This window comes from Salvelinus fontinalis, chromosome 24 (assembly GCF_029448725.1).
Source record: "Salvelinus fontinalis isolate EN_2023a chromosome 24, ASM2944872v1, whole genome shotgun sequence".
Classification (NCBI taxonomy): domain Eukaryota; kingdom Metazoa; phylum Chordata; class Actinopteri; order Salmoniformes; family Salmonidae; genus Salvelinus; species Salvelinus fontinalis.
In genome coordinates this window covers 3,979,212-4,001,421 of record NC_074688.1, presented here as the reverse complement: position 1 = coordinate 4,001,421, position 22,210 = coordinate 3,979,212, and the positions used below count along the sequence as shown (strand labels likewise).

Genomic DNA, 22,210 nt, shown 5'->3' with positions numbered 1-22,210 from the left:
GATTATACAATATTTGCACATTTATTCTTTTGAAAATTATTCAAGCTCTGTCAAGTTGGTTGTTGATCATTACTAGACAGCCATTTTCAAGTCTTGCCATAGATTTGCAAGCAAATGTATGTCCAAACTGTAGCTAGGCCACTCAGGAACATTCAATGTGGTCTTGGTAAGCAACTCCAGTGTATATTTGGCCTTGTGTTTTAGGTTTGTCCTGCTGAAAGGTGAATTTGTCTCCCAGTGTCTGTTGGAAAACAGACCGAACCAGGTTTTCCTCAAAGATCCTGCCTGTGCCTAGCTGTATTATTTGTATCCTACAAAACTCCCTAGTCCTTGCCAATGACGAGCATACCCATAACATGATGCAGCCGGCACCCTGCTTGAAAATATTAAAAGTGGTACTCAGTGACACAGTGTTGGATTTGCCCCAAACGTAACTCTTTGTATTCCAGACATAAAGCTAACTTCTTTGCCACATTTTTTTTGCAGTTTTGCTTTAGTGCCTTATTGGAAACAGGATGCATGTTTTGGAATATTTTTATTCCGTACAGGCTTCCTTTTCACTCATTTAGGTTATTGTTGTGGAGTAACTACGTTGTTTAGCCATCCTCAGTTTTCTCCTGTCACAGCCATTAAACTCTGTTTCAAACATTGGCCTCATTGTGAAATATCTATGCAGTTTCCTTCCTCTCTGGCAATTGAGTTAGAAAAGACGGCTGTATCTTTTGTAGTGACTGGGTGAATTGATACACTGTCCAAAGTGTAAGTAAGAACTTCACTATACTCTAAGGGATATTCAATGTCTGCTTTTTATTTTTACCCATCTACCAATATGTGCCGCCTTTTGCGAGGCATTGGAAAACTTCCTTGGTCTTTGTGGTTGAATCTGTGTTTGAAATGCACTGCTCGACTGAAGGACCTTACAGATAATTGTATGCGTGGGCTACAGAGATTAGGTTGTCTTTCAGAAATCCTGTTAACCTCTACGGGATCGGTGTCCTCCCCACGGTTGAGCTAACATGCGCTAATGTGATTACCATGAAGTTGTAAGTAGCAAGAAAATGTCCATGTCTTATATGGGTGGAAAGCTTCAATTCTTGCTCATCTAACTGCACTGGACAATTTTACAGTAGCTATTACAGTGGGGGGGGGGGAAATGCTATTGTTTGAGGAGAGTACACAACAACTTTTATCACGGCATCTGGTTTGATACATTCACCTCTGAAGATAAATAATGTACTTACTTTGAGTAATCTTGCTCTGATTTGTCATCCTGAGGGTCCCAGAGATCAAATGTAGCATAGTTTTGTTTGATAAAATCCGTTCTACAGTTTGAACAAATGCCCCCCCCCCCCCCCCCAGATGTGATTATTACCATAACATTTGTATGTTCTCTATAGTTATGTACTTGAAAATATATAAATTGACCAGACTTTGAATGACAAATTTGTACTCCTGAACATATTTAGGCTTGCCATAACAAAGGTGTTGAATACATTTCAGATTTTAATTTTTAATTAATTTGTCAATTTCTAAAAACATCATTCCATTATGGGTGGGGAGGGGTGTGTGTGTGTGTAGGCCAGTGACCCAACATCTCAATATAATACCTTTTTAAATTCAGGCTGTAACTCAACAAAATGTGGAATAAATCCAGTAGTGTGAATACTTTCTGAAGGCACTGTATGTTTCTCGTGTTCCATTTTTTTTTTTTTGTTCTTACGTCTTAGGGTGTGTGATTTTGCCTAGTCAGAGTAATGCATGTTTACAGAGGTTCAGGAGGAGGGAAATGTAGCAAGGATTCACATCAAGCGGTTGATGCCTTTTGGATGGTCATCACGCGTGTGTGTGTGCACAAAGCAGCGATACTGCACTAAATAAACAAACTGTGTGTTTGACACTGCGTCTCCCCGTGCCTGGGTTATGCCAGCGCCAAGCTTAGAGCTGACACTGGTGTTGATTTTAACAACAGCCACCTTGTTTTCACTATGCCTGATAATGAAGGATACAGAGTAGGGGCGAGTGAATGGGACAAAGACGACTGCATTGATACTGGGGCCGCATCCCAAATGACACCCTATTCCCTTTTTAGTGCGCTTCTTTTGACCAGGGCCCTTAATGTGTGCACTACATAGGGAAATGGGGTGCAATTTGGGACTCTTTCCGGGGCTGTATTGGCTTCTGTGGCGCTTGGAAGACTTGTCTTGCGATCAGCCCATTATGATAGAAATAGACTGGACTTGATTGTGCGCTCAGTACATTGGGTAACCTCATTTCAGAGAATCCTTAGATTGCTTCGCAGATCATGTCTAGGTATTACAGAACCATTTTGTCCCCACTTATTGTGCTGTAAGTCCTGATTGCGCAATGTAATATGGTTAGGTAATGCATTTATATGCCGTCTCCAACATCATCACTGAGATTGACAGACACCCAGCAAGCAGCACAATAGCTGACGTAAGTAAACAGGATTATAATGTTCTGTTTTCTTCCACTATAAACAGACATCCCTTCCACTTAACATCAATCTAAAGATCCACCAAGCTACATTTGTACAACTTGACTGAGTAGCTGGCTGTCAAGTAGCGTCGTTTAAAGCCACAGTTCTTTACCCAATCACCAGAAAGCACTTCACCCATCTACCCCTGTCAACAGCCCTGCACCACCCCCACAGCAACTTGCCCAAGCCTCCCCCATTTCTCCTTCACCCAAATCCAGATAGCCGATGTTCTGAAAGAGCTGCAAAATCTGGACCCCTACAAATCAGCGGGGCTAGACAATCTGGACCCTCTCTTTCGAAAATTATCCGCCGCAATTGTTGCAACCCCTATTACTAGCCTGTTCAACCTCTCTTTCGTATCGTCTGAGATCCCCAAAGATTGGAAAGCTCTTCAAAGGGGGAGACACTCTAGACCCAAACTGTTGCAGACCTATATCCATCCTGCCCTGCCTTTCTAAGGTCTTCAAAAGCCAAGTTAACAAACAGATCACCGACCATTTCGAATCCCACCGTACCTTCTCCGCTATGCAGTCTGGTTCCCGAGCTGGTCATCGGTGCACCTCAGCCACGCTCAAGGTCCTAAACGATATCATAACCGCCATCGATAAGAGACAATACTGTGCAGCTGTATTCATCGACCTGGCCAAGGCCTTCGACTCTGTCAATCACCACATTCTTATCGGCAGACTCAACAGCCTTGGTTTCTCAAATGACTGCCTCGCCTGGTTCACCAACTACTTCTCAGACAGAGTTCAGTGTGTCAAATCGGAGGGCCTGTTCTCCGGACCTCTGGCAGTCTCTATGGGGGTGCTACGGGGTTCAATTCTCGGGCCGACTCTTTTCTCTGTATACATCAATGATGTCGCTCTTGCTGCTGGTGATTCTCTGATCCACCTCTACGTAGACGACACCATTCTGTATACTTCTGGCCCTTCTTTGGACACTGTGTTAACAACCCTCCAGACGAGCTTCAATGCCATACGACTCTCCTTCCGTGGCTTCCAACTGCTCTTAAATGCAAGTAAAACTAAATGCATGCACTTCAACCGATCACTGCCTGCACCTGCCTGCACGTCCAGCATCACTACTCTGGACAGTTCTGACTTAGAATATGTGGACAAATACCTAGGTGTCTGGTTAGACTGTAAACTCTCCTTCCAGACTCACATATTAAGCATCTCCAATCCAAAATTAATTCTAGAATCAGCATCCTATTTTGCAACAAAGCATCCTTCACTCATTCTGCCAAACATACCCTCGTTAAACTGACTATCCTACCGATCCTTGACTTCGGCAATGTCATTTACAAAAACACTCTACTCGGACTGCATCCAATTTGCTATCACAGTTGCATCCGTTTTGTCACCAAAGCCCCATATACTACCCACCACTGCGACCTTGTACACTCTTGTTGGCTGGCCCTCGCTTCATATTCGTCGCCAAACCCACTGGCTTCAGGTCATCTACAAGTCTTTGCTAGGTAAAGCCCCGCCTTATCTCAGCTTACTGGTCACCATAGCAGCACCCACCCGTGCATGCGCTCCAGCAGGTATATTTCACTGGTCACCACCAAAGCCAATTCCTCCTTTGGCCACCTTTCCTTCCAGTTCTCTACTGCCAATCACTGGAACTAACTGCAAAAATCACTTAAGTTAGAGACTCATATCTCCCTCTCTAACTTTAATCACCATCTGTCAGATCAGCTCACATATCACTGCACCTGTGCATAGCCCATCTGTAAATAGCACATCCAACTACCTCATCCCCATACTGTTATTTATTTTTTTGCTCCTTTGCACCCCAGTATCTCTACTTGCACTTTCATCTTCTGCATATCTATCACTCCAGTGTTTAATTGCTGAATTGTAATTATTTCTCCACTATGACCTATTTATTGCGTTACCTCCCTTATCTCAACTCATTTGCACACACTGTATATAGACTTTTCTATTGTGTTATTGACTGTACGTTTGTTTATTCCGTGTGTAACTCTGTTGTTTGTGTCGCACTGCTTTGCTTTATCTTGGCCAGGTCTCAGTTGTAAATGAGAACTTGTTCTCAACTGACCTACCTGGTTAAATAAAAGTGAAATTAAAAAATACATTTTTAAAAATCACTGTTTAGAAGTCCTTTTTATAAGCCTACTGCTTTCGGTCCGTGTCCATCCAGCTTTGTCCTGGACTCTGAGTGTCAACTAGCTAGTTTTCTGGGAGCAGATCTAGTCTGTCCATCCCATAGAATTACTAAGTCAATGACTTAAACCGTTTCAATAGGTGTATTTCTACGATCCATCCATCCCAGCCCTATGGAGTTTGAGTCTGGCAGGGGTAGTGGGTGCCGGACACAGTGAAAGCAGCCATTCCAACCTGTCTGCTGGCTAGTGAGCTTCACCCACCCACCCAGCGCTGTAGGAGTGGATCAAACCTGGAGAAATTGGGTCAACCACAAATAATGAGGAGTGACAGAACAGAACCTCCAGGCAGAGGGGAGAGAGAGAAAGGGGATGACCATTTGAATTTGGAAAGGGGGTGAAAAAATGTAGGCCATGCATATTAAAATGAAAACTGCCAGAGCGTGGGTGGGTGGGTGGGTTTTATTGACTAGGCCTGAACACATCTGTCTTCTTGATAGAGTGCCCCGGCGAGATTAATTTTGCCTGTCAACTTCTTTTGTCTGCTGCAATAGTTGGGTCTATAATGTTTTTTGCTTCTGTTACTCAGTAGGTATCTGTTTTTTTGTTTTTTTCTGAGCTGAAAAGGCTTGGCTACACTGTTGACTCATCTAGCTGTATCATCTCTTTGCTGGCTGACTTGACCTAGGGCATGCTCAGTAAATCTTGGATTGTGTAGCCTATGGGTGCGTCTTTACTTCAGGACTAAGTTTCAGGAAAATACATTTGGAGCTTAGACGTTGAAGGCAGGAGAGCGTCGTTATTGCCCTTGTTCGGTGGGCAGGCTCTGCTTTGCTGTCTGCATGCCGGCCAGCACAGAAATTTACGGAACCCGGGTCCTGCTCTCGCTCGGCTCTCCAATCTCTTCTAAACCTGAGCAACTGTTAAGAGATTACACATCTCCCCAACAGACCTGGAACTCGGTGCTCTTCTGAGCTTTTCCCTCATTGTTTTTAACACCCTGTCCTAGATCTGTGATTCATCATTCACCCCCCCCCCCTCTTTCTCCCAAAATGCAACACTTCTTTGACTGAGTACACCTGACTGTGCTGCCATGTTGCCAGTCCTCCTCCTCGCCCCTTCTGACATTCAAGCAGTGCATTACTCATACATCCACTGGTGTGATGAGCATGCTTTTTTTGTGTCATTAGCCCTTAGCGGAAGCACTCTGGAGCGCACCAAACGCTGTTGCTGGTGTGTGAAAGTAACAGATTAGGTTAACAGTGAAGCTGAAGGTCTGGTTTGCCAGGGCTGGTTTACCTTCTAGCTAGTACAGTGCCTATAGAAAGTCTACGCCCACTTGAACTGTTTTTCACTTTTTGTTGCGTTACAAATAGGGATTTAAAATGTACTTTTTTTTTGTCAACGATCTACACAAAATACTCTGTCAAAGTGGAAGAATTCTAACATTTTATAAAGATTAATAGAAAAAAATCACGCAAATACCTTGATTGAACAAGTATTTCCCCCCCCCCCCGAGTCAATACATGTTAGAAACACCTTCTTGGGTAAGTCTCATAAGAACTTTGCAGACCTGTATTGTGCAATATTTGCCCGTTATGTTAAATTCTTCAAGCTATGTCAAGGTGTTGGGGATCAAGTCATGCCATAGATTTTCAAGAAGATTCAAGTCAAAACTGTAACTTGGCCACTCAGGAACATTCACTGTCTTCTTGGAAATCACTCCAGTGTAGATGTTGCTTTGTGTTTTAGGTTATTATCCTGCTGAAAGGTGAATTCCTCTCCCAGTGTCTGGTGGAAAGCAGACTGAAGCAGGTTTTTCTCTAGGATTTTGCCTGTGCTTAGCTCCATCCCATTTCTTTTCATCCTGAATAATTCCCCAGTCTTTGTCAATGTCAGGCATACACATACCATGCTGCAGCCTCCACCATGTTTGAAAATAAGGGGGCTGAGTGTTGTTTTGGATTTGCCCCAAACATAAGGCTTTGCATTTAGGCCAAAATGTTGATTAATTTCCTTCTTTTTTTACAGTATTACTTTAGTAACTTGTGCCAAGCATGTTTTGGAATATTTGTATTCTGTATATGTGTATTTTCTGTATAGGCTTCCTTTTCACTCTGTCATTTAGGTTCATGTGTAGTCACTACAATGTCGTTGATCCATCCTCAGTTTTCTCCCATCACAGCCATTGAACTCTATAGCTGTTTTAAAATCACCAATGGCCTTGTGGTGACACCTAAGCAGTTTCCTTCCTGTCCTGCAGCTCAGTTCAGAAGGACGACTGTATATTTTATGTGTCTGGGTGGTGTAGTACATCAGCCACGGCATAATTATTAACTTTCAAAAACCATGTCAACCTCTGTGCTGTGTTTCTCGTAATGTCTATTTCAATGCAATAGAAATCGTATGTAGCACAGTGAACAACACTTCTATTGTCCAATGTCGTGGTGTCAGCTAATTCCAGCCAGACAGGGATCCAAAGTCCAGACTTTCTCTAGCGAGGGATTGGTAAGGTACGATAGGGCAAGAGGCCGCTGTAGGCCTACTTACTCAGTGTATGCAGCGAGGTTTATCGCATAGCTGTGTTGTGTAGCTGCAGCAACCCTAGCCCACCCAGTCTCTATATTCAGAGCACCTCGCCACATTCCCATGCCAAGTGCGTTTGTTTTTGTTTGTTAGCGACACGCCACAACGAGAAGCCTCGGTCAAGAGGGGTAACGATCTGGAATATGGCACCCTCTAATCAGTGTAATGTTTTTCTCGTATCCTCTGAAGTTAACCATTTATCAGAAGCAGTGTACGTCTATAATGTCACAGTTTCCTGGAACTTTAGCCGTATGCATTCCCATCTGCGTGATGAACTCTATGTATATGAGTGAATTATAATTCAGCTTAATGCTTGCTATTGCCCTTGCTCCATCTGTCATTTTTATCCAGCCCTCTTGTTTAAGCACAGGATGGTCAACAGTGTTATTTGTGAGGAGCATCGACCCCCCCCCCCCCCCCCCCCCCCCCACCTAAATTACTTGAAATGACTTGGGCTCTAAAAACCCGAACCTGAAGTGTTCTGTATCGTTAATTTCTTCAACGTAGTTTTGCCCTACTGTAGAGGGATATGGGTGCTCATACATCTCCGTCTCCTACCCTCCATGCTATGTAAGGGTGTGAAGTAGAGAGCTGCATGCTGGTTGGAGGTGTGAAGAGGCCGCCATGAAACATGTTCCCCAGAGGCTGTTGATGAGGCTGGATGGGAAACGATGAATTAGGAATTATTAATTCTCTCCCCCATTTTATATCTGTTCAGGATTTGAAGGTTGTAATTGGCGGGAGGAAGTCGTAACGAATTAGATTTTGACATTTTGCGGATGGTTACAAATGTTTCTTTTTAAATGCCACATGCACTGAATACAACCGGTGTAGATATTACCGTGAAATGCTTATTTGCACCATTTGATTAACTGTTCAGCAGTCTTATGGCTTGGGGGTAGACGCTGTTAAGAAGCCTTCTGGTCCCAGACTTGGTGCTCCGTTACCGCTTGGATAGGGAATTCGGTGTGGATTATGCAGCGACAATAATTTTTGGAGTTGCTGTGTGTGTGTGCGCTCGCATAGACTATTAGCATCATTGAATACTGATTAAATAATTATAAACAGAATCGAGCCAAGATGGCTCCATGATTGTTAGAGATGGATGGGGGAGTTTTTTATATATATATATATATATATTTATTTATTTATTTAAAAAATACATGTAGACTATTCTAGTTGTCAACCAAAACAAGATAAGCCAAGCCCAAAATAGATTCCAAATGTTTGCATTTGTCTCAGGAAAAGGGTGCGTGGCCCAAATTGTTTCCTCCTGTTTGTCCCTCAGAGAGGCAGCGTAAGCGTCAGGACAGAAGAGTATGATACAGCACTTTGCGCAACATTGCAGCAGCCAGGGACGTTGGAGTTACGTAATCTTGGCTCTGACTCGCTCCTTCCCTCCCTCCCCCTCTTATGTGCAATTTTTATATATATATATACACACATATATATATATATATATATATATATATATATATATATATACACACACACACACACACACACACACACACACACACACACACACACACACACACACACACACACACACACACACACACACACACACACACACACACACAGTTGAAGTCGGAAGTTTACATAAACTTAAATTGGAGTCATTAAAACTCGTTTTCAACCACTCCACAAATTTCTTGTTAACAAACTATAGTTTTGGCAAGTCGGTTAGGACATCTACTTTGCATGTCACAAGTAATTTTCCCAACAATTCTGTCCAACAGACTGATTTATTTCACTTATAATTCACTGTATCACAATTCCAGTGGGTCAGAAGTTTACATACACTAAGTTGACTGTGCCTTTAAACAGCTTGGAAAATTCCAGAAAATTACATCATGGCTTTTGAAGCTTCTGATAGGCTAATTGACATAATTTGAGTCAATTGGATGTGTACTTGTGGATGTATTTCAAGGCCTACCTTCAAACTGCTTGACATCATGGGAAAATCAAAAGAAATCAGATCTCAGAAAATTGTAGACCTCCACAAGTCTGTTCATCCTTAGTAGCAATTTCCAAATGCCTGAAGGTACCACGTTCATCTGAACAAACGCAAGTATAAACACCATGGGACCACGCAGCTGTCATACCGCTCAGGAAGGAGATGCGTTCTGTCTCCTAGAGATGAATGTACTTTGGTGCGAAAAGTGCAAATCAATCCCAGAACAACAGCAAAGGACCTTGTGAAAATGCTGGAGGAAACGGGTACAAAAGTATCTATATCCACAGTAAAACGAGTCCTATATCGACATAATCTGAAAGGCTGCTCAGCAAGGAAGAAGCCACTGCTCCAAAACAGCCAAAAAAATGCCAGACTACGGTTTGCAACTGCAGATGGGGACAAAGATCGTACTTTTTGGAGAAATGTCCTCTGGTCTGATGAAACAAAAATAGAACTGTTTGCCATAATAACCATCGTTATGTTTGGAGGAAAAAGAGGGAGGCTTGCAAGCTGAAGAACACCATCCCAACCGTGAAGCACAGGGGTGGCTGCATCATGTTTTGGGGGTGCTTTGCTGCAGGAGGGACTGGTGCACTTCACAAAATAGATGGCATCATGAGGAAGGGAAATTGTTGATATATTGAAGCAACATCTCAAGACATCAGTCAGGAAGTTAAAGCTTGGTCGCAAATGGGTCTTCCAAATGGACAATGACCCCAAACATACTTCCAAAGTTGTGGCAAAATGGCTTAAGGACAACAAAGTCAAGGTATTGGAGTGGCCATCACAAAGCCCTGACCTCAATCCTATAGAAAAATTGTGGGCAGAACTGAAAAAGCGTGTGCGAGCAAGGAGGCCTACAAACCTGACTCAGTTACACCAGCTCTGTCAGGAGGAATGGGCCAAAATTCACCCACTTATTGTGCGAAGCTTGTGGAAGGCTACCCGAAACGTTTGACCCAAGTTATAAAATGTAAAGGCAATACACTCCATTAGTATTTGGTAGCATGTAAACTTCTGACCCACTGGGAATGTGATGAAAGAAATAAAAGCTGAAATAAATCATTCTATTTTAAGAATGTAAAATGTCAGAATAATAGTAAAGTGGTGATCCTAACATGCTCTGGACACTACGCTGACAGACACAGCAAACCTTCTTGCCACAGCTCGCATTGATGTGCCATCCTGGATGAGCTGCACTACCTGAGCCACTTGTGTGGGTTGTAGACTCCGTCTCATGCTACCACTAGAGTGAGAGCACTGCCAGCATTCAAAAATGACCAAAACATCAGCCAGGAAGCATAGGAACTGAGAAGTGGTCTGTGGTCACCACCTGCAGAATCACTCCTTTATTGGGGGTGTCTTGCTAATTGCCTATAATTTCCACCTTTTGTCTAATCCATTTGCACAACAGCATGTGCAATTTATTGTCTATCAGTGTTGCTACCTAAGTGGACAGTTTGATTTCACAGAAGTGTGATTGACTTGGAGTTACATTGTGTTGTTTAAGTGTTCCCTTTATTTTTTTGAGCATTGTATGTATGTACAGTGGGGCAAAAAGTATTTAGTCAGCCACCAATTGTGCAAGTTCTCCCACTTAAAAAGATGAGAGAGGCCTGTAATTTTCATCATAGGTACACTTCAACTATGACAGACAAAATGAGAAAAACAAATCCAGAAAATCACATTGTAGGATTATTTTATGAATTTATTTGCTAATTATGGTGGAAAATAAGTATTTGGTCACCTACACACAAGCAAGATTTCTAGCTCTCACAGACCTGTAACTTCTTCTTTAAGAGGCTCCTCTGTCCTGCACTCGTTACCTGTATTAATGGCACCTGTTTGAACTTGTTATCAGTATAAAAGACACCTGTCCACAACCTCAAACAGTCACACTCCAAACTCCACTATGGCCAAGACCAAAGAGCTGTCAAAGGACACCAGAAACAAAATTGTAGACCTGCACCAGGCTGGGAAGACTGAATCTGCAATAGGTAAGCAGCTTGGTTTGAAGAAATCAATAGTGGGAGCAATTATTAGGAAATGGAAGACATACAAGACCACTGATAATCTCCCTCGATCTGGGGCTCCACGCAAGATCTCACCCTGTGGGGTCAAAAATGATCACAAGAACGGTGAGCAAAAAAAAAAAAAAAAAACACGGGGGGACCTAGTGAATGACCTGCAGAGAGCTGGCATTAAAGTAACAAAGCCTACCATCAGTAACACACTACGCCGCCAGGGACTCAAATCCTGCAGTGCCAGACGTGTCCCCCTGCTTAAGCCAGTACATGTTCAGGCCCGTCTGAAGTTTGCTAGAGCATTTGGATGATCCAGAAGAAGATTGGGAGTATGTCATATGGTCAGATGAAACCAAAATATAACTTTTTGGTAAAAACTCAACTCGTCGTGTTTGGAGGACAAAGAATGCTGAGTTGCCTCCAAAGAACACCATACCTACTGTGAAGCATGGGGGTAGAAACATCATGCTTTGGGGCTGTTTTTCTGCAAAGGGACCAGGACGACTGAGCCGTGTAAAGGACAGAATGAATGGGGCCATGTATCGTGAGATTTTGAGTGAACCTCCTTCCATCAGCAAGGGCATTGAAGATGAAACGTGGCTGGGTCTTTCAGCATGACAATGATCCCAAACACACTGCCCGGGCAACAAAGGAGTGGCTTCGTAAGAAGCATTTCAAGGTCCTGGAGTGGCCTAGCCAGTCTCCAGATCTCAACCCCATAGAAAATCTTTGGAGGGAGTTGAAAGTCCGTGTTGCCCAGCAACAGCCCCAAAACATCACTGCTCTAGAGGAGATCTGCATGGAGGAATGGGCCAAAATACCAGCAACAGTGGGTGAGAACCTTGTGAAGACTTACAGAAAACGTTTGACCTCTGTCATTGCCAACAAAGGGTATTTGTTATAACTTTTGTTATTGACCAAATACTTATTTTCCACCACAATTTGCAAATAAATTCATTAAAAATCCTACAATGTGATTTTCTGGATTTTCTTTTCTCATTTTGTCTGTCATAGTTGAAGTGTACCTATGATGAAAATTACAGGCCTCTCATCTTTTTAAGTGGGAGAACTTGCACAATTGGGGGCTGACTAAATACTTTTTTTGCCCCACTGTATGTATGTATATATATATATATATGTATGTATGTATGTATGTATGTATGTATGTATGTATGTATGTATGTATATATATATATATATGTGTGTGTATATATATATATATATATGTGTGTATATATATATATATATGTGTGTATGTATATATATATAATTTATTATTATTATTTTTTTCTTCTCTAACCTTTTATTTAACTAGTCAGTTAATAACAAATTCTTATTTTACAATGACCGCCAAACCCTCCCCTAACCCGGACGACACTGGGCCAGTTGTGCACCTCCCTATGGCACTCCCGATCACGGCCGGTTGTGATACAGCCCGGGATCGAACCAGGTTCTGTAGTGACGCCTCTAGCACTGAGATTCAGTGCTTTAGACTGCTGCGCCACTCAGGAGCCATTTATTTCCTCAGGCACAAACAGGCCAGTTCTGAGTAACCTCCCTCCTAGTCCCTCCTTGAGTTAGCTGATGAGGAAATAAATTGGTCAATCCCTTCATTTTGAATGTGTTCTGTTTTCTTTGTGTTAAAGTAGGCGAAGGCTATGTGTTTGTTACTACCCAGCGGAGCAGTGTCTGCGTTAGTTGGGCCTGTTAGTGCTGGGTCTTTGGGCTTGGCTGGCCGAGGGCCAGGGGGCTGACCCAGCACTCCTGGATGTGGTGACTGTGGTGACATGATTATGTCCATGCGGGGGGATGTTTACTCTGCTGCATTGACCCGATCACAGGCCAGGCTCCTTATTGTGGCTCATCACTGTCCTGTCCTCTGTCGTCTGGCTGGGAGAAGGGTGGTTACTGTAAGAGTAGTTGAGCGAGCTGAGGTATTCCATGCCTCTGTGATTGTACTCTACAAACATGGGTATGGCTAAACAAACCCAAATTGAATTATACAAGCCTAGTACTGTTCAGGCATGAGCAGAGTGGTGATTCTATTAGTTACACTGATGGATTTGGTCTAATATGTAGTCAAGCAAGCCTTAGCTAGGAATAAGACTTTGAGAACACATAGGTCTACATGTTCGAGGCCTTTGCATCCTAGCCACCCCTGATTAGAATTTAAGCCAGCTGAACTTATGACTCTAACCCTCTCCCCCTCTCTAGACTACCTGGCCAAACACGGGAGACTGAGCGAGCTGGAAGCGCGGCGCAAGTTCTGGCAGATCCTGTCAGCGGTGGAGTACTGCCACAACCGCAACATAGTCCACCGAGACCTGAAGGCTGAGAACCTGCTGCTGGACGTACACATGAACATCAAGATAGCAGGTAGGCGGTCGGTGCAGTTTTTTTCCTGATCCAATTACCTGTGGAGTTTTTGTCCAAGTTAACTGAATTTTGCAACCCTACTCTTAGTGTTTCAGGGTAACCTAAGAATAATCTTGGAATTGCCAGTGGGATGTACTGTGTGAGATTTTTCACAAAGTCATGAAGAACCTGTAAATTGACACAGGCCTAGAAAATGTAAACCAAGTCTTTTTTATATTGCAGTGAGAACAACTTCACTTGTTTTGATCAGAACATTGCTGTTGGATTACATGGCCAGGAGCAATGACCTCAGCGACGGTTCAGTTCTGAAATGTCTAACTACCAGAGCAGGCCATTTGCACTGTGTTGAGAGGTAACCAAAATCCACTAGCTAGATGAGGGAAGCAGGAGCTGAAGCTAGGCCGTACTGCACATAGCCCTGGGCTGCTGTTGCGTTATCAGGAAGATGGCATTTTGAGCGGGCCAGTGAAAAATGTCATCGAGCATCTGGGAGAGTGCCGGGCGAGAAGGACTGTTCTGAGTTTCAGACACGGTGATACAATGTGCGCATGCCCACAGAGTCCCTGTGTTCCTGCTCCAGGGGTGTTAGATCTAGGCTAGTCCGGACAGTGACTGATGGAGAGAGAGATGTGGCCGGGGCTTCCTAAGACGCCTGTTTTCCCTTCCTTGGCCGTGTTCATTAGGGCAGGAATGGAAAACGTTTCTAAACATTTTTCAGCTGAAAATTAAAATGAGTCCCTCCTCGGTTTTAGTCAGTTCTGTTTGATGTCTAATAAACACAAACCAGTTTGTCTCTCAGGATGTAAGAGAAGATGATCAGTTGTTGTGAGTGGTGGCGGGTGGTTGCTGTTATTACCAAAGGCAATATCGCCACCACAATAACTCAGATCCAATTTTTGGGGAAGGTACACTTATTTTGAGAAACTGACCAATGAAACTACATTAACCTAGGATTACAAATACATCAGGCAGGCACACAAGAACATTGGTACATCCTGTGCTTTGCTTGGCTTAGATGAGGAAGTTTGTTGTTTTGTTCGAGTCTCTCTGGATTAAAAAGAGACTCAAATGCACAGAGAAACAGATAAATATTCCCCCAGTGATATTTAACCCCTGTTTTACCTCACCAAAGGACATTGTGTGGTTCATGTTTCATCCTCAAATAAGAGGATTTACTGCCACACTAGTCCCCCGTTTTAAAGGTCTCCTTTTGTATACCCAGAACTGCCCTGGTGGTCAGTTTCTCAGAAGCGCTGTGGTGGTTGATGGTCAGTCAAGGAAAGGTCACCAAAGTGCCAGGCAGCGGGGGGTGTTGCCTTTGTTTCCACTTCAAAGTGTGTGTGTGTGTGTGTGTGTGTGTGTGTGTGTGTGTGTGTGTGTGTGTGTGTGTGTGTGTGTGTGTGTGTGTGTGTGTGTGTGTGTGTGTGTGTGTGTGTGTGTGTGTGTGTGTGTGTGTGTGTGTGTGTGTGTGTGTGTGTGTGTGTGTGTGTGTGTGTGTGTGTGTGTGTGTGTGTGTGTGTGTGTGTGTGTGTGTGTGTGTGTGTGTGTGTGTGTGTGTGTGTGTGTGTGTGTGTGTGTGTGTGTGTGTGTGTGTGTGTGTGTGTGTGTGTGTGTGTGTGTGTGTGTGTGTGTGTGTGTGTGTGTGTGTGTGTGTGTGTGTGTGTGTGTGTGTGTGTGTGTGTGTGTGTGCGTGCGTGCGCGCGCGCGCGTGCGTGCGTGCGTGCGAGCGAGCGAGCGAGCTCAGCACGTTCTAAGAAGCGGCCAGATCGTGCACTTATCAGGAAGCCTCTTAAATGGATTGGTTCTGCTGCTGCAGCAAACAACATTTGATCACAGGGGTACACTGCTCGACCCCCCCCTCTTCACCCATACTATGTCTTGTTTTATTGTTCATGGACCAAGCTGAAAGGCCACCCGCTACACAGAATAACATGTTAAAGGTGCAGGTGTTATATCATCATTCAGCCACCCCCTCATTCATCCTCCCCAGTGGTGAAAGACATTTGATATGGCCAACATGCATGCTTTTGTACCTCAGACAGGATGATACTCAACCACACACACATTCCCCCAGCTGTATAAATCTCCATAGTAAGCTGAGCTCTCTATGCACTTGTATCAATTTGCGCAAGGACACATCGCATTATCCCTCATTATAAAAACACAAGCACTGTTGGCTACTAGCTAGCGTTGACCCCCCCCCTGGTGTGAGTAGACGCGTTAGGCTAATATTTGGAACAGGAAGTAGTCTAGATAGTGTCTACATCCCAAATTACACTTTATTCTTAATGTAGTGCACTACTTTTGACCAGAGCCCTGCTCAAAATTAGTGCACTTAATAGGGAAAAGGGATCCATTTGGGACACAGAGTGATCGGGGCTGGGCGCGGCGTTGCACAGCCCACCGTCCACACATAGCGAGCCCCTGGCCTGTTGGGAACATTGACGTCAGCCAGCCGCGCTGCTCAAAATGCAGCCCGCAAAGTGGGTCAGCTCCGCTGGTAAGCCCTCACTCCTTCCTTACTCTGCCTTAACATGCTTTGCCGTGACTCTCACCGTCATAGCATTATCTCGCCTAGTAATTTTTTTTAATTTATTTAACCTTTATGTAATAGGCAAGTCAGTTAAGAACACATTTTTACTTACAATGACGGCCTAGGAACACAGGGTTAACTGCCTTGTTCAGGGGCAGAATGACAGATTTTTACCTTGTCAGCTCGGGGATTCGATCTAGCAACCTTTCGGTTACTGGTCCAACGCTCTAACCACTAGGCTACCTGCCGCCTCAAAATCTACAGCTTAATCTACATCTTACTTATAGGCTTGAGGTGTAGGATTGACCGCTTATTTTGTCTCTAGTTCAAATGTAGGCTAAAGCCAAGGCTAAATCTAGACGTCTGTATACCGTGCCTTCACCTCTCATTTTCACATTTTGACCTTGATGCAATTGCATTGCTAGAGCCAATTTTGCATGTGAGGTATAAAACAAAGGGGGGGGGGGGGAAACATGTTTCAGATGGCTATCATTCAGTAAACCCAGATTCACAGTATTACTAGAATATAATCCAGACGTGCATGGGATGGATTCGTGTACATTTTAGATGACGGTTAAGAAACCTTGTGTTTTTAGCTAGGCTAGTCAATGGCAATGCTGCCCTGCTGCTGTTAAGTGTGTGCTGTGCAGTCTGTTATACATCACACAGTGTTTCCTTTTGCTGGCAATTGCCCGCTTTTGCCCCCCCAAAAAAATAATTATGAAAAGGCCATTTAAATAAATCTGTTGCCGGCCAAAATGACTGGGAGAAAAATGCTGTTTTTTCATTTATGGAAATACCAGTTGATATAAATACATTTGACCGTCGTGCTTTTTTGTCTATAGGGTAATTTGCATAATTTAGAGGAATTAAATTGGCCTGTGTATTTTCGTTAGTCATAATGTAGGCCTATCTTATTTATCCAGCAAAACTATCAGACGCGCGCAAGCATACAGAGCCAATTTTGAGTGGGATTTCTGCTGCAGCTCCCAGTTGATTGCTGCCGGAGTAGAACATGTGCTTTTATAAGCCTATTCATTGCTCAACAATTCTAAAGGCAACCGCCTGTTAACAGTTTTGGTGCACAATTAAAATGTAAAAGTTTTATTTCTCAACTGTTCATTGAAGCACACCTCCCATTCAAGTGCAGGCAACAGGCTATCATATCAGCGTGTCACCCACCACTTTACAATGTGAGCTGGAGGCAGTGTGCACTTTGGAATGATATGTAATTGTTTGAAACCTGAACGTTTTAGTTCATGTTATGAGGCATGTCTTACCTTGTTTGAAAGTAGCCTATAGGCAAAATACGGCCATGGACTTGAAGGCAATTATTTTATAAAGACTTCATAGGCGGTGCATAAGTTTCAAGTTTGGGGAAGATTACAATTTATTCTACTGTTCTGTGTGCTAGTTATTATTTTATATGTGCATTTTCATTGAACTGTTCCATTTCAATAATAATGTGTTTTTTAAATAGCTTTCTGTGAGGAATTATAGTTTTAATATATTGTCATTCGCAATGGATGTTAAAAAAACACTTTCCTACATTTCCGAGCAGCAGGCCAGGTACGACTATGCGTGCTCAGGCTCCCTAAAACATTATCAGGACAGAGAAACGGGGGGTGTTCATCTTAAGATGAATGCACTAAGCCGCTCTGGATAACACTGTCTGCTAAGTGACTAAAATCTCAAATGAGTACAGGAGGAGACTAAGCACGCACCCCTGAGGGGCCCGTGTTGAGAGTCAACATGGCGGATGTGTTGTTGTGTACCCTCACCACTTGGGGGCGGCCTGTCAAGAAGTCCAGGATCCAGTTGCAGTGGGAGGTGTTAAATTCCAGGATCCTGAGCTTAGTGATGAGCTTGTAGGACACTATCGTGTTGAATGCTGAGCTATAGGGAGCCCTCCCTTCGGCAAATCTGACCAACTCAATCTTGCTCCTACCGTCCTCAAATAGGATTTACCCGTGACTAGAACCATTCACCGCTGGTCTGACCAATCGGAATCCACGCTTCAAGATTGTTTTGATCACACGGACTGGGAAATCTTCCGGGCAGCCTCAGAGAATAACATTGATCTATACGCTGACTCTGTGAGTGAGTTTATAAGGAAGTGCATTGGAGATGTTGTGACCATTAAAACCTACCCTAACCAAAAACCTTTGGATGGCGGCATTCACGCAAAACTGAAAGCGCGAACCACTGTATTTAACCATGGAAAGAGGACTGGGAATATGGCCGAATATAAACAGTGTAGTTATTCCATCCGTAAGGCAATCAACCAAGCAAAATGTCTGTAGATAACTGAACTGAAATGGTCCACCCACACAGACAGTGTGGCGAAGAAGGCGCGACAGCGCCTCTTCAATCTCAGGAAGCTGAAGAAATTTGGCTGACGCACAATCGAGAGCATCCTGTCGGGCTGTATCACCACCTGATACAGCAACTGCACCGCCCTCAACCGCAAGGCTCTCTAGAGGGTGGTGCAGTCTGCACAACGCATCACCAGGAGCAAACTACCTGCCCTCCAGGACACCTACAGCACCCGATGTCACAGGAAGGCCAAAAAGAGAATCAAGAACAACAACCACCCAAGCCACTGCCTGTTCACCCCGCTACCATCCAGAAGGCGAGGTCAGTACAGGTGTATCAAAGCTGGGACCGAGAGACTAAAAAACAGCTATCTCAGAGCCATCAGACTGATAAACAGCTATCACTAACTCAGAGGCTGCTGCCTACATAAATGCACTAGTCACTTTAAACAATGCCACGTTAATAATGTTTACATATCTTACATTACTCATCTCCTATGTATATACTGTATTTTATACCATCTATTGCATCTTGCCTATGCCACTCAGCCATCGCTCATCCATATATTTGTGTGCATATTCTTATTCTATCCCTTTAAATGTGTTTGTATTAGGTAGTTGTTGGGGATTATTAGATTACTTGTTAGATATTACTGAACTGTCGGAATTAGAAGCACAAGCATTTCGCTACACTCGCATTAACATCTGCTAACCATGTGTGTGTGACCAATAAAATTTGATTTTGATTTGTAGTCAATGAACAGCGTTCTTATGTAAGTGTTCCTCTTGTCCAGGTGGGAGAGGGCAGTGTGGAGCGCAATAGAGAGTGTGTCATCTGTGGGACGGTATGCAAATTGGAGTGGGCCCAGGGTGTCTGGGATGATGGTTTTGATGTAACTTGTGACCAACCTTTCAAAGCATTTCATGGCTACAGATGTGAGTGCTACGGGGCGACAGTCATTTAGACAGGTTACCTTAACGTTCTTGGGCACAGGGACTATGGTTGTTTGCTTGAAACGTGTAGGTGTTAGACTGGGTCAGGGAGAGGTTGAAAAGGTCAGTGAAGACACTTGCCAGCTGGTCAGCGCATGCTCTGAGTATGTGTTCTGGTAATTCTTCTGACCCTGCAGTCTTGTGAATGTTAACCTGTTTAAAGGTTTAGCTCACATCGGCTACTGAGAACAATGTCACACACTCGTCCGGAACAGCTGGTGCTCTCATGCATGGTTCAGTGTTGCTTGCCTCAAAGTGAATATAGAAGGAATTTAGTTTGTCTGGTATGCTCACATCACTGGACAGCTCGCGGCTGAGTTTCTCTTTGTAATCCATAATAGTTTGCAAGTCCTGCCACATCCAACAAGCGTCAAAGCCTGCGTAGCAGGATTTGATCTTAGTCCTGTTTTGACATTTTTACTTTTTGATGGCTCGTCGGAAGTCCTAGCAGGATTTCTTATAAGTGTCCGTGATTGATGTGGTAAACTACTCAATGTTATCGTATGAATCCCGGGAACATATTCCAGTCTGTACTAGCGAAACAGTCCTGTAGCTTAACATCCACTTCATCGGAACCCTTCCATATTGATCGTGTCACTGGTACTTCCTGTTCGAATTAGGCAGTACTCCAGGTTAACATTTGACTATGTGCTTCCCAATGGGCCCTGGTCAAAAGTAGTGCCCTAGAAAGGAAATAGATTGGCGTTTAGGATGCAGACAGGGACACTGCTGCAGCTTGATACGGGTTGATCTTGGACATTGGATCTCACGGGGTCGACAATCACTCAGGCAGGGGTGAGCGCATCATTTGGCCGGAGCACTGAAGAGACTAAATCAATTTGAAAAGCTGTTGAACACTGCTTTGTGCCACGCAGTCCAACACTACCTGCCCCCATTTACGTAAGCCGGAATATTAGTATTTGTCGCAACGCATCTTCTTCCCTCGGCCTTATATAATCGTGATGATTAAAAACAAATACTAAAAATAGTTATTCATCTGATAAATGTTAGTTGTTACAACAGGGGTCCCTTAACACCGTCGGGCTCCACAGATAACAGTCTCTCCATTCTCACACTGAAATGTATTCAAATAGAATCTTAAACATAAGGAACAGACACGCAAAGGAGTGAGACGGATAGAGAATAAGGGGGGGGGGGGATTTGCAAAAGTAAAAGCGAGCAGCTTCATACTGGTAAAAGATTTGGCAACACATTGTTGGAAGTTGAATTTTAATGAAAGGCAGAAATATTTTTTTTTCGAGTTGTAAGTTTGTTTCTCGCTCTCTCTTCCTTCCTTGGAACAATCAGAACAGTCATTCTATGAGCTCAAGTCAGTCTCCTGGGAGATTACCTCATGAAGGCCCAGCTAGCCCATCAATGGCCTCAACACACAAATATGTGCATTACATATCACATTGGCAAAAAAAAAAAACCCTGCAGGTTGTTCTACTGTGCGTCCTAAATAACACCCTATTCTCTAAATAGTGTGCACTACTTTTGACCAGAGTAGTGCACACACATTTGTTTGTTCTAATCTGGAGCTAGCTTTAAAGCTACCCCTGTGCTATAGGTAGTCAGTGAATCAGCCACCTTCTGTTGTTTCTCCCTCTACCGTGCTCTCTTTCTCCCTGAGTAGTCACTGTTCTGTCTGCATCTCCCCCTGTTCCGAGCCGTTCCCTTCCATCCTTCCCTCACCTCTTACCACCCGTTGCTCACTCACTCAGCCAGCCAGCCAAATGTTCACAGGCAGAACCCTCCATACCATCTATGGGCAGAAGGACTCAAGGTGAAGGTGTATAATAATATAAAGTTAACCGTGTCATTCTCCCCTTTTGTTAGATTTTGGCTTCGGGAACTTCTTCCAGCCCGGGGAGCCCCTGGCCACGTGGTGCGGCAGCCCCCCCTACGCTGCTCCGGAGGTGTTCGAGGGACAACAGTACGAGGGGCCCCAGCTGGACATCTGGGTAAGACAATGCTCTTGTTAGCGTCCTAAATGGCATCCCTATTCCCTCAATAGTACCCTATTGGCCTTGGTCCCAAGCAGTGCACTATATAAGGAATGGGCTGCCATTTTGGGGACACACCTGCTCTGCGATGAGTCACAAATACTGCTACTAGTTAGTACCTCGGTGTTACACACGGTGTGTCCCAGAACTGACTGTACATTGTCTTTGAAACTGGACCTCCTCTAATCATGGGCATTAGAAGCAATAGTGAGGCCCACCAATGTGCTTCAGATCAGATTAAACAAAGAGAAAACTGGGGTAAAGTAATGCGTCCCAAATGGTACCCTACTCCCCACATAGTGCACTACTTTTGAAAAGAGCCCTATCAAAAGCAGTGCACTGTATAGGGATTAAGTTGCCATTTGGGATGCAGGCAAGGCGCTCAACTGAGAGGTGTGATTATTATTTATTTTTTTAAAGATACTGGACATGATTGCGTTGGGGGATCTGATTGTGAATCATCAACCCTAGTCTGCTGATCAATTGTTTGCTTTCCCCCTAAGCCTTGCAGTGATGATAAGTGTATGATAATTACGTCTTGCCATAAACCAAATAGCCCTACCTACTCTCTTTTTCAAAGGTGCCCTGAAAACATCATGTCCGAGCGTAAGATATCCCAACCTTTTTTTTTATAGCCCTCCCTGTTTTACGGCATATTGAACTCGCCCTCACATACATCTAGGTGCCTTTGTACATGATTGATCTAGTTATGTGAGTGTAAAGATTTTTCCCACTGCAGCCCCTGACCTAGTGTGTGTCTGTCTGTCTGCGTGCGTGGTTGGGTGTCTC

At 43.8% G+C, this 22,210-nt stretch overlaps 1 protein-coding gene across 2 annotated transcripts in view; it reads left to right on the top strand.

Annotated features, from left to right (window-relative positions):
• Positions 1-22,210, top strand: part of sik2b (salt-inducible kinase 2b) — a 58,920-nt gene that overhangs the window by 17,371 nt on the left and 19,339 nt on the right. For both annotated transcript variants that reach the window (XM_055879421.1, XM_055879422.1), the window contains 2 exons: positions 13,413-13,574; positions 21,255-21,379. In XM_055879421.1, coding sequence (XP_055735396.1) covers positions 13,413-13,574; positions 21,255-21,379 — 287 coding nt within the window. The remainder of the gene's footprint in view (positions 1-13,412; positions 13,575-21,254; positions 21,380-22,210) is intronic.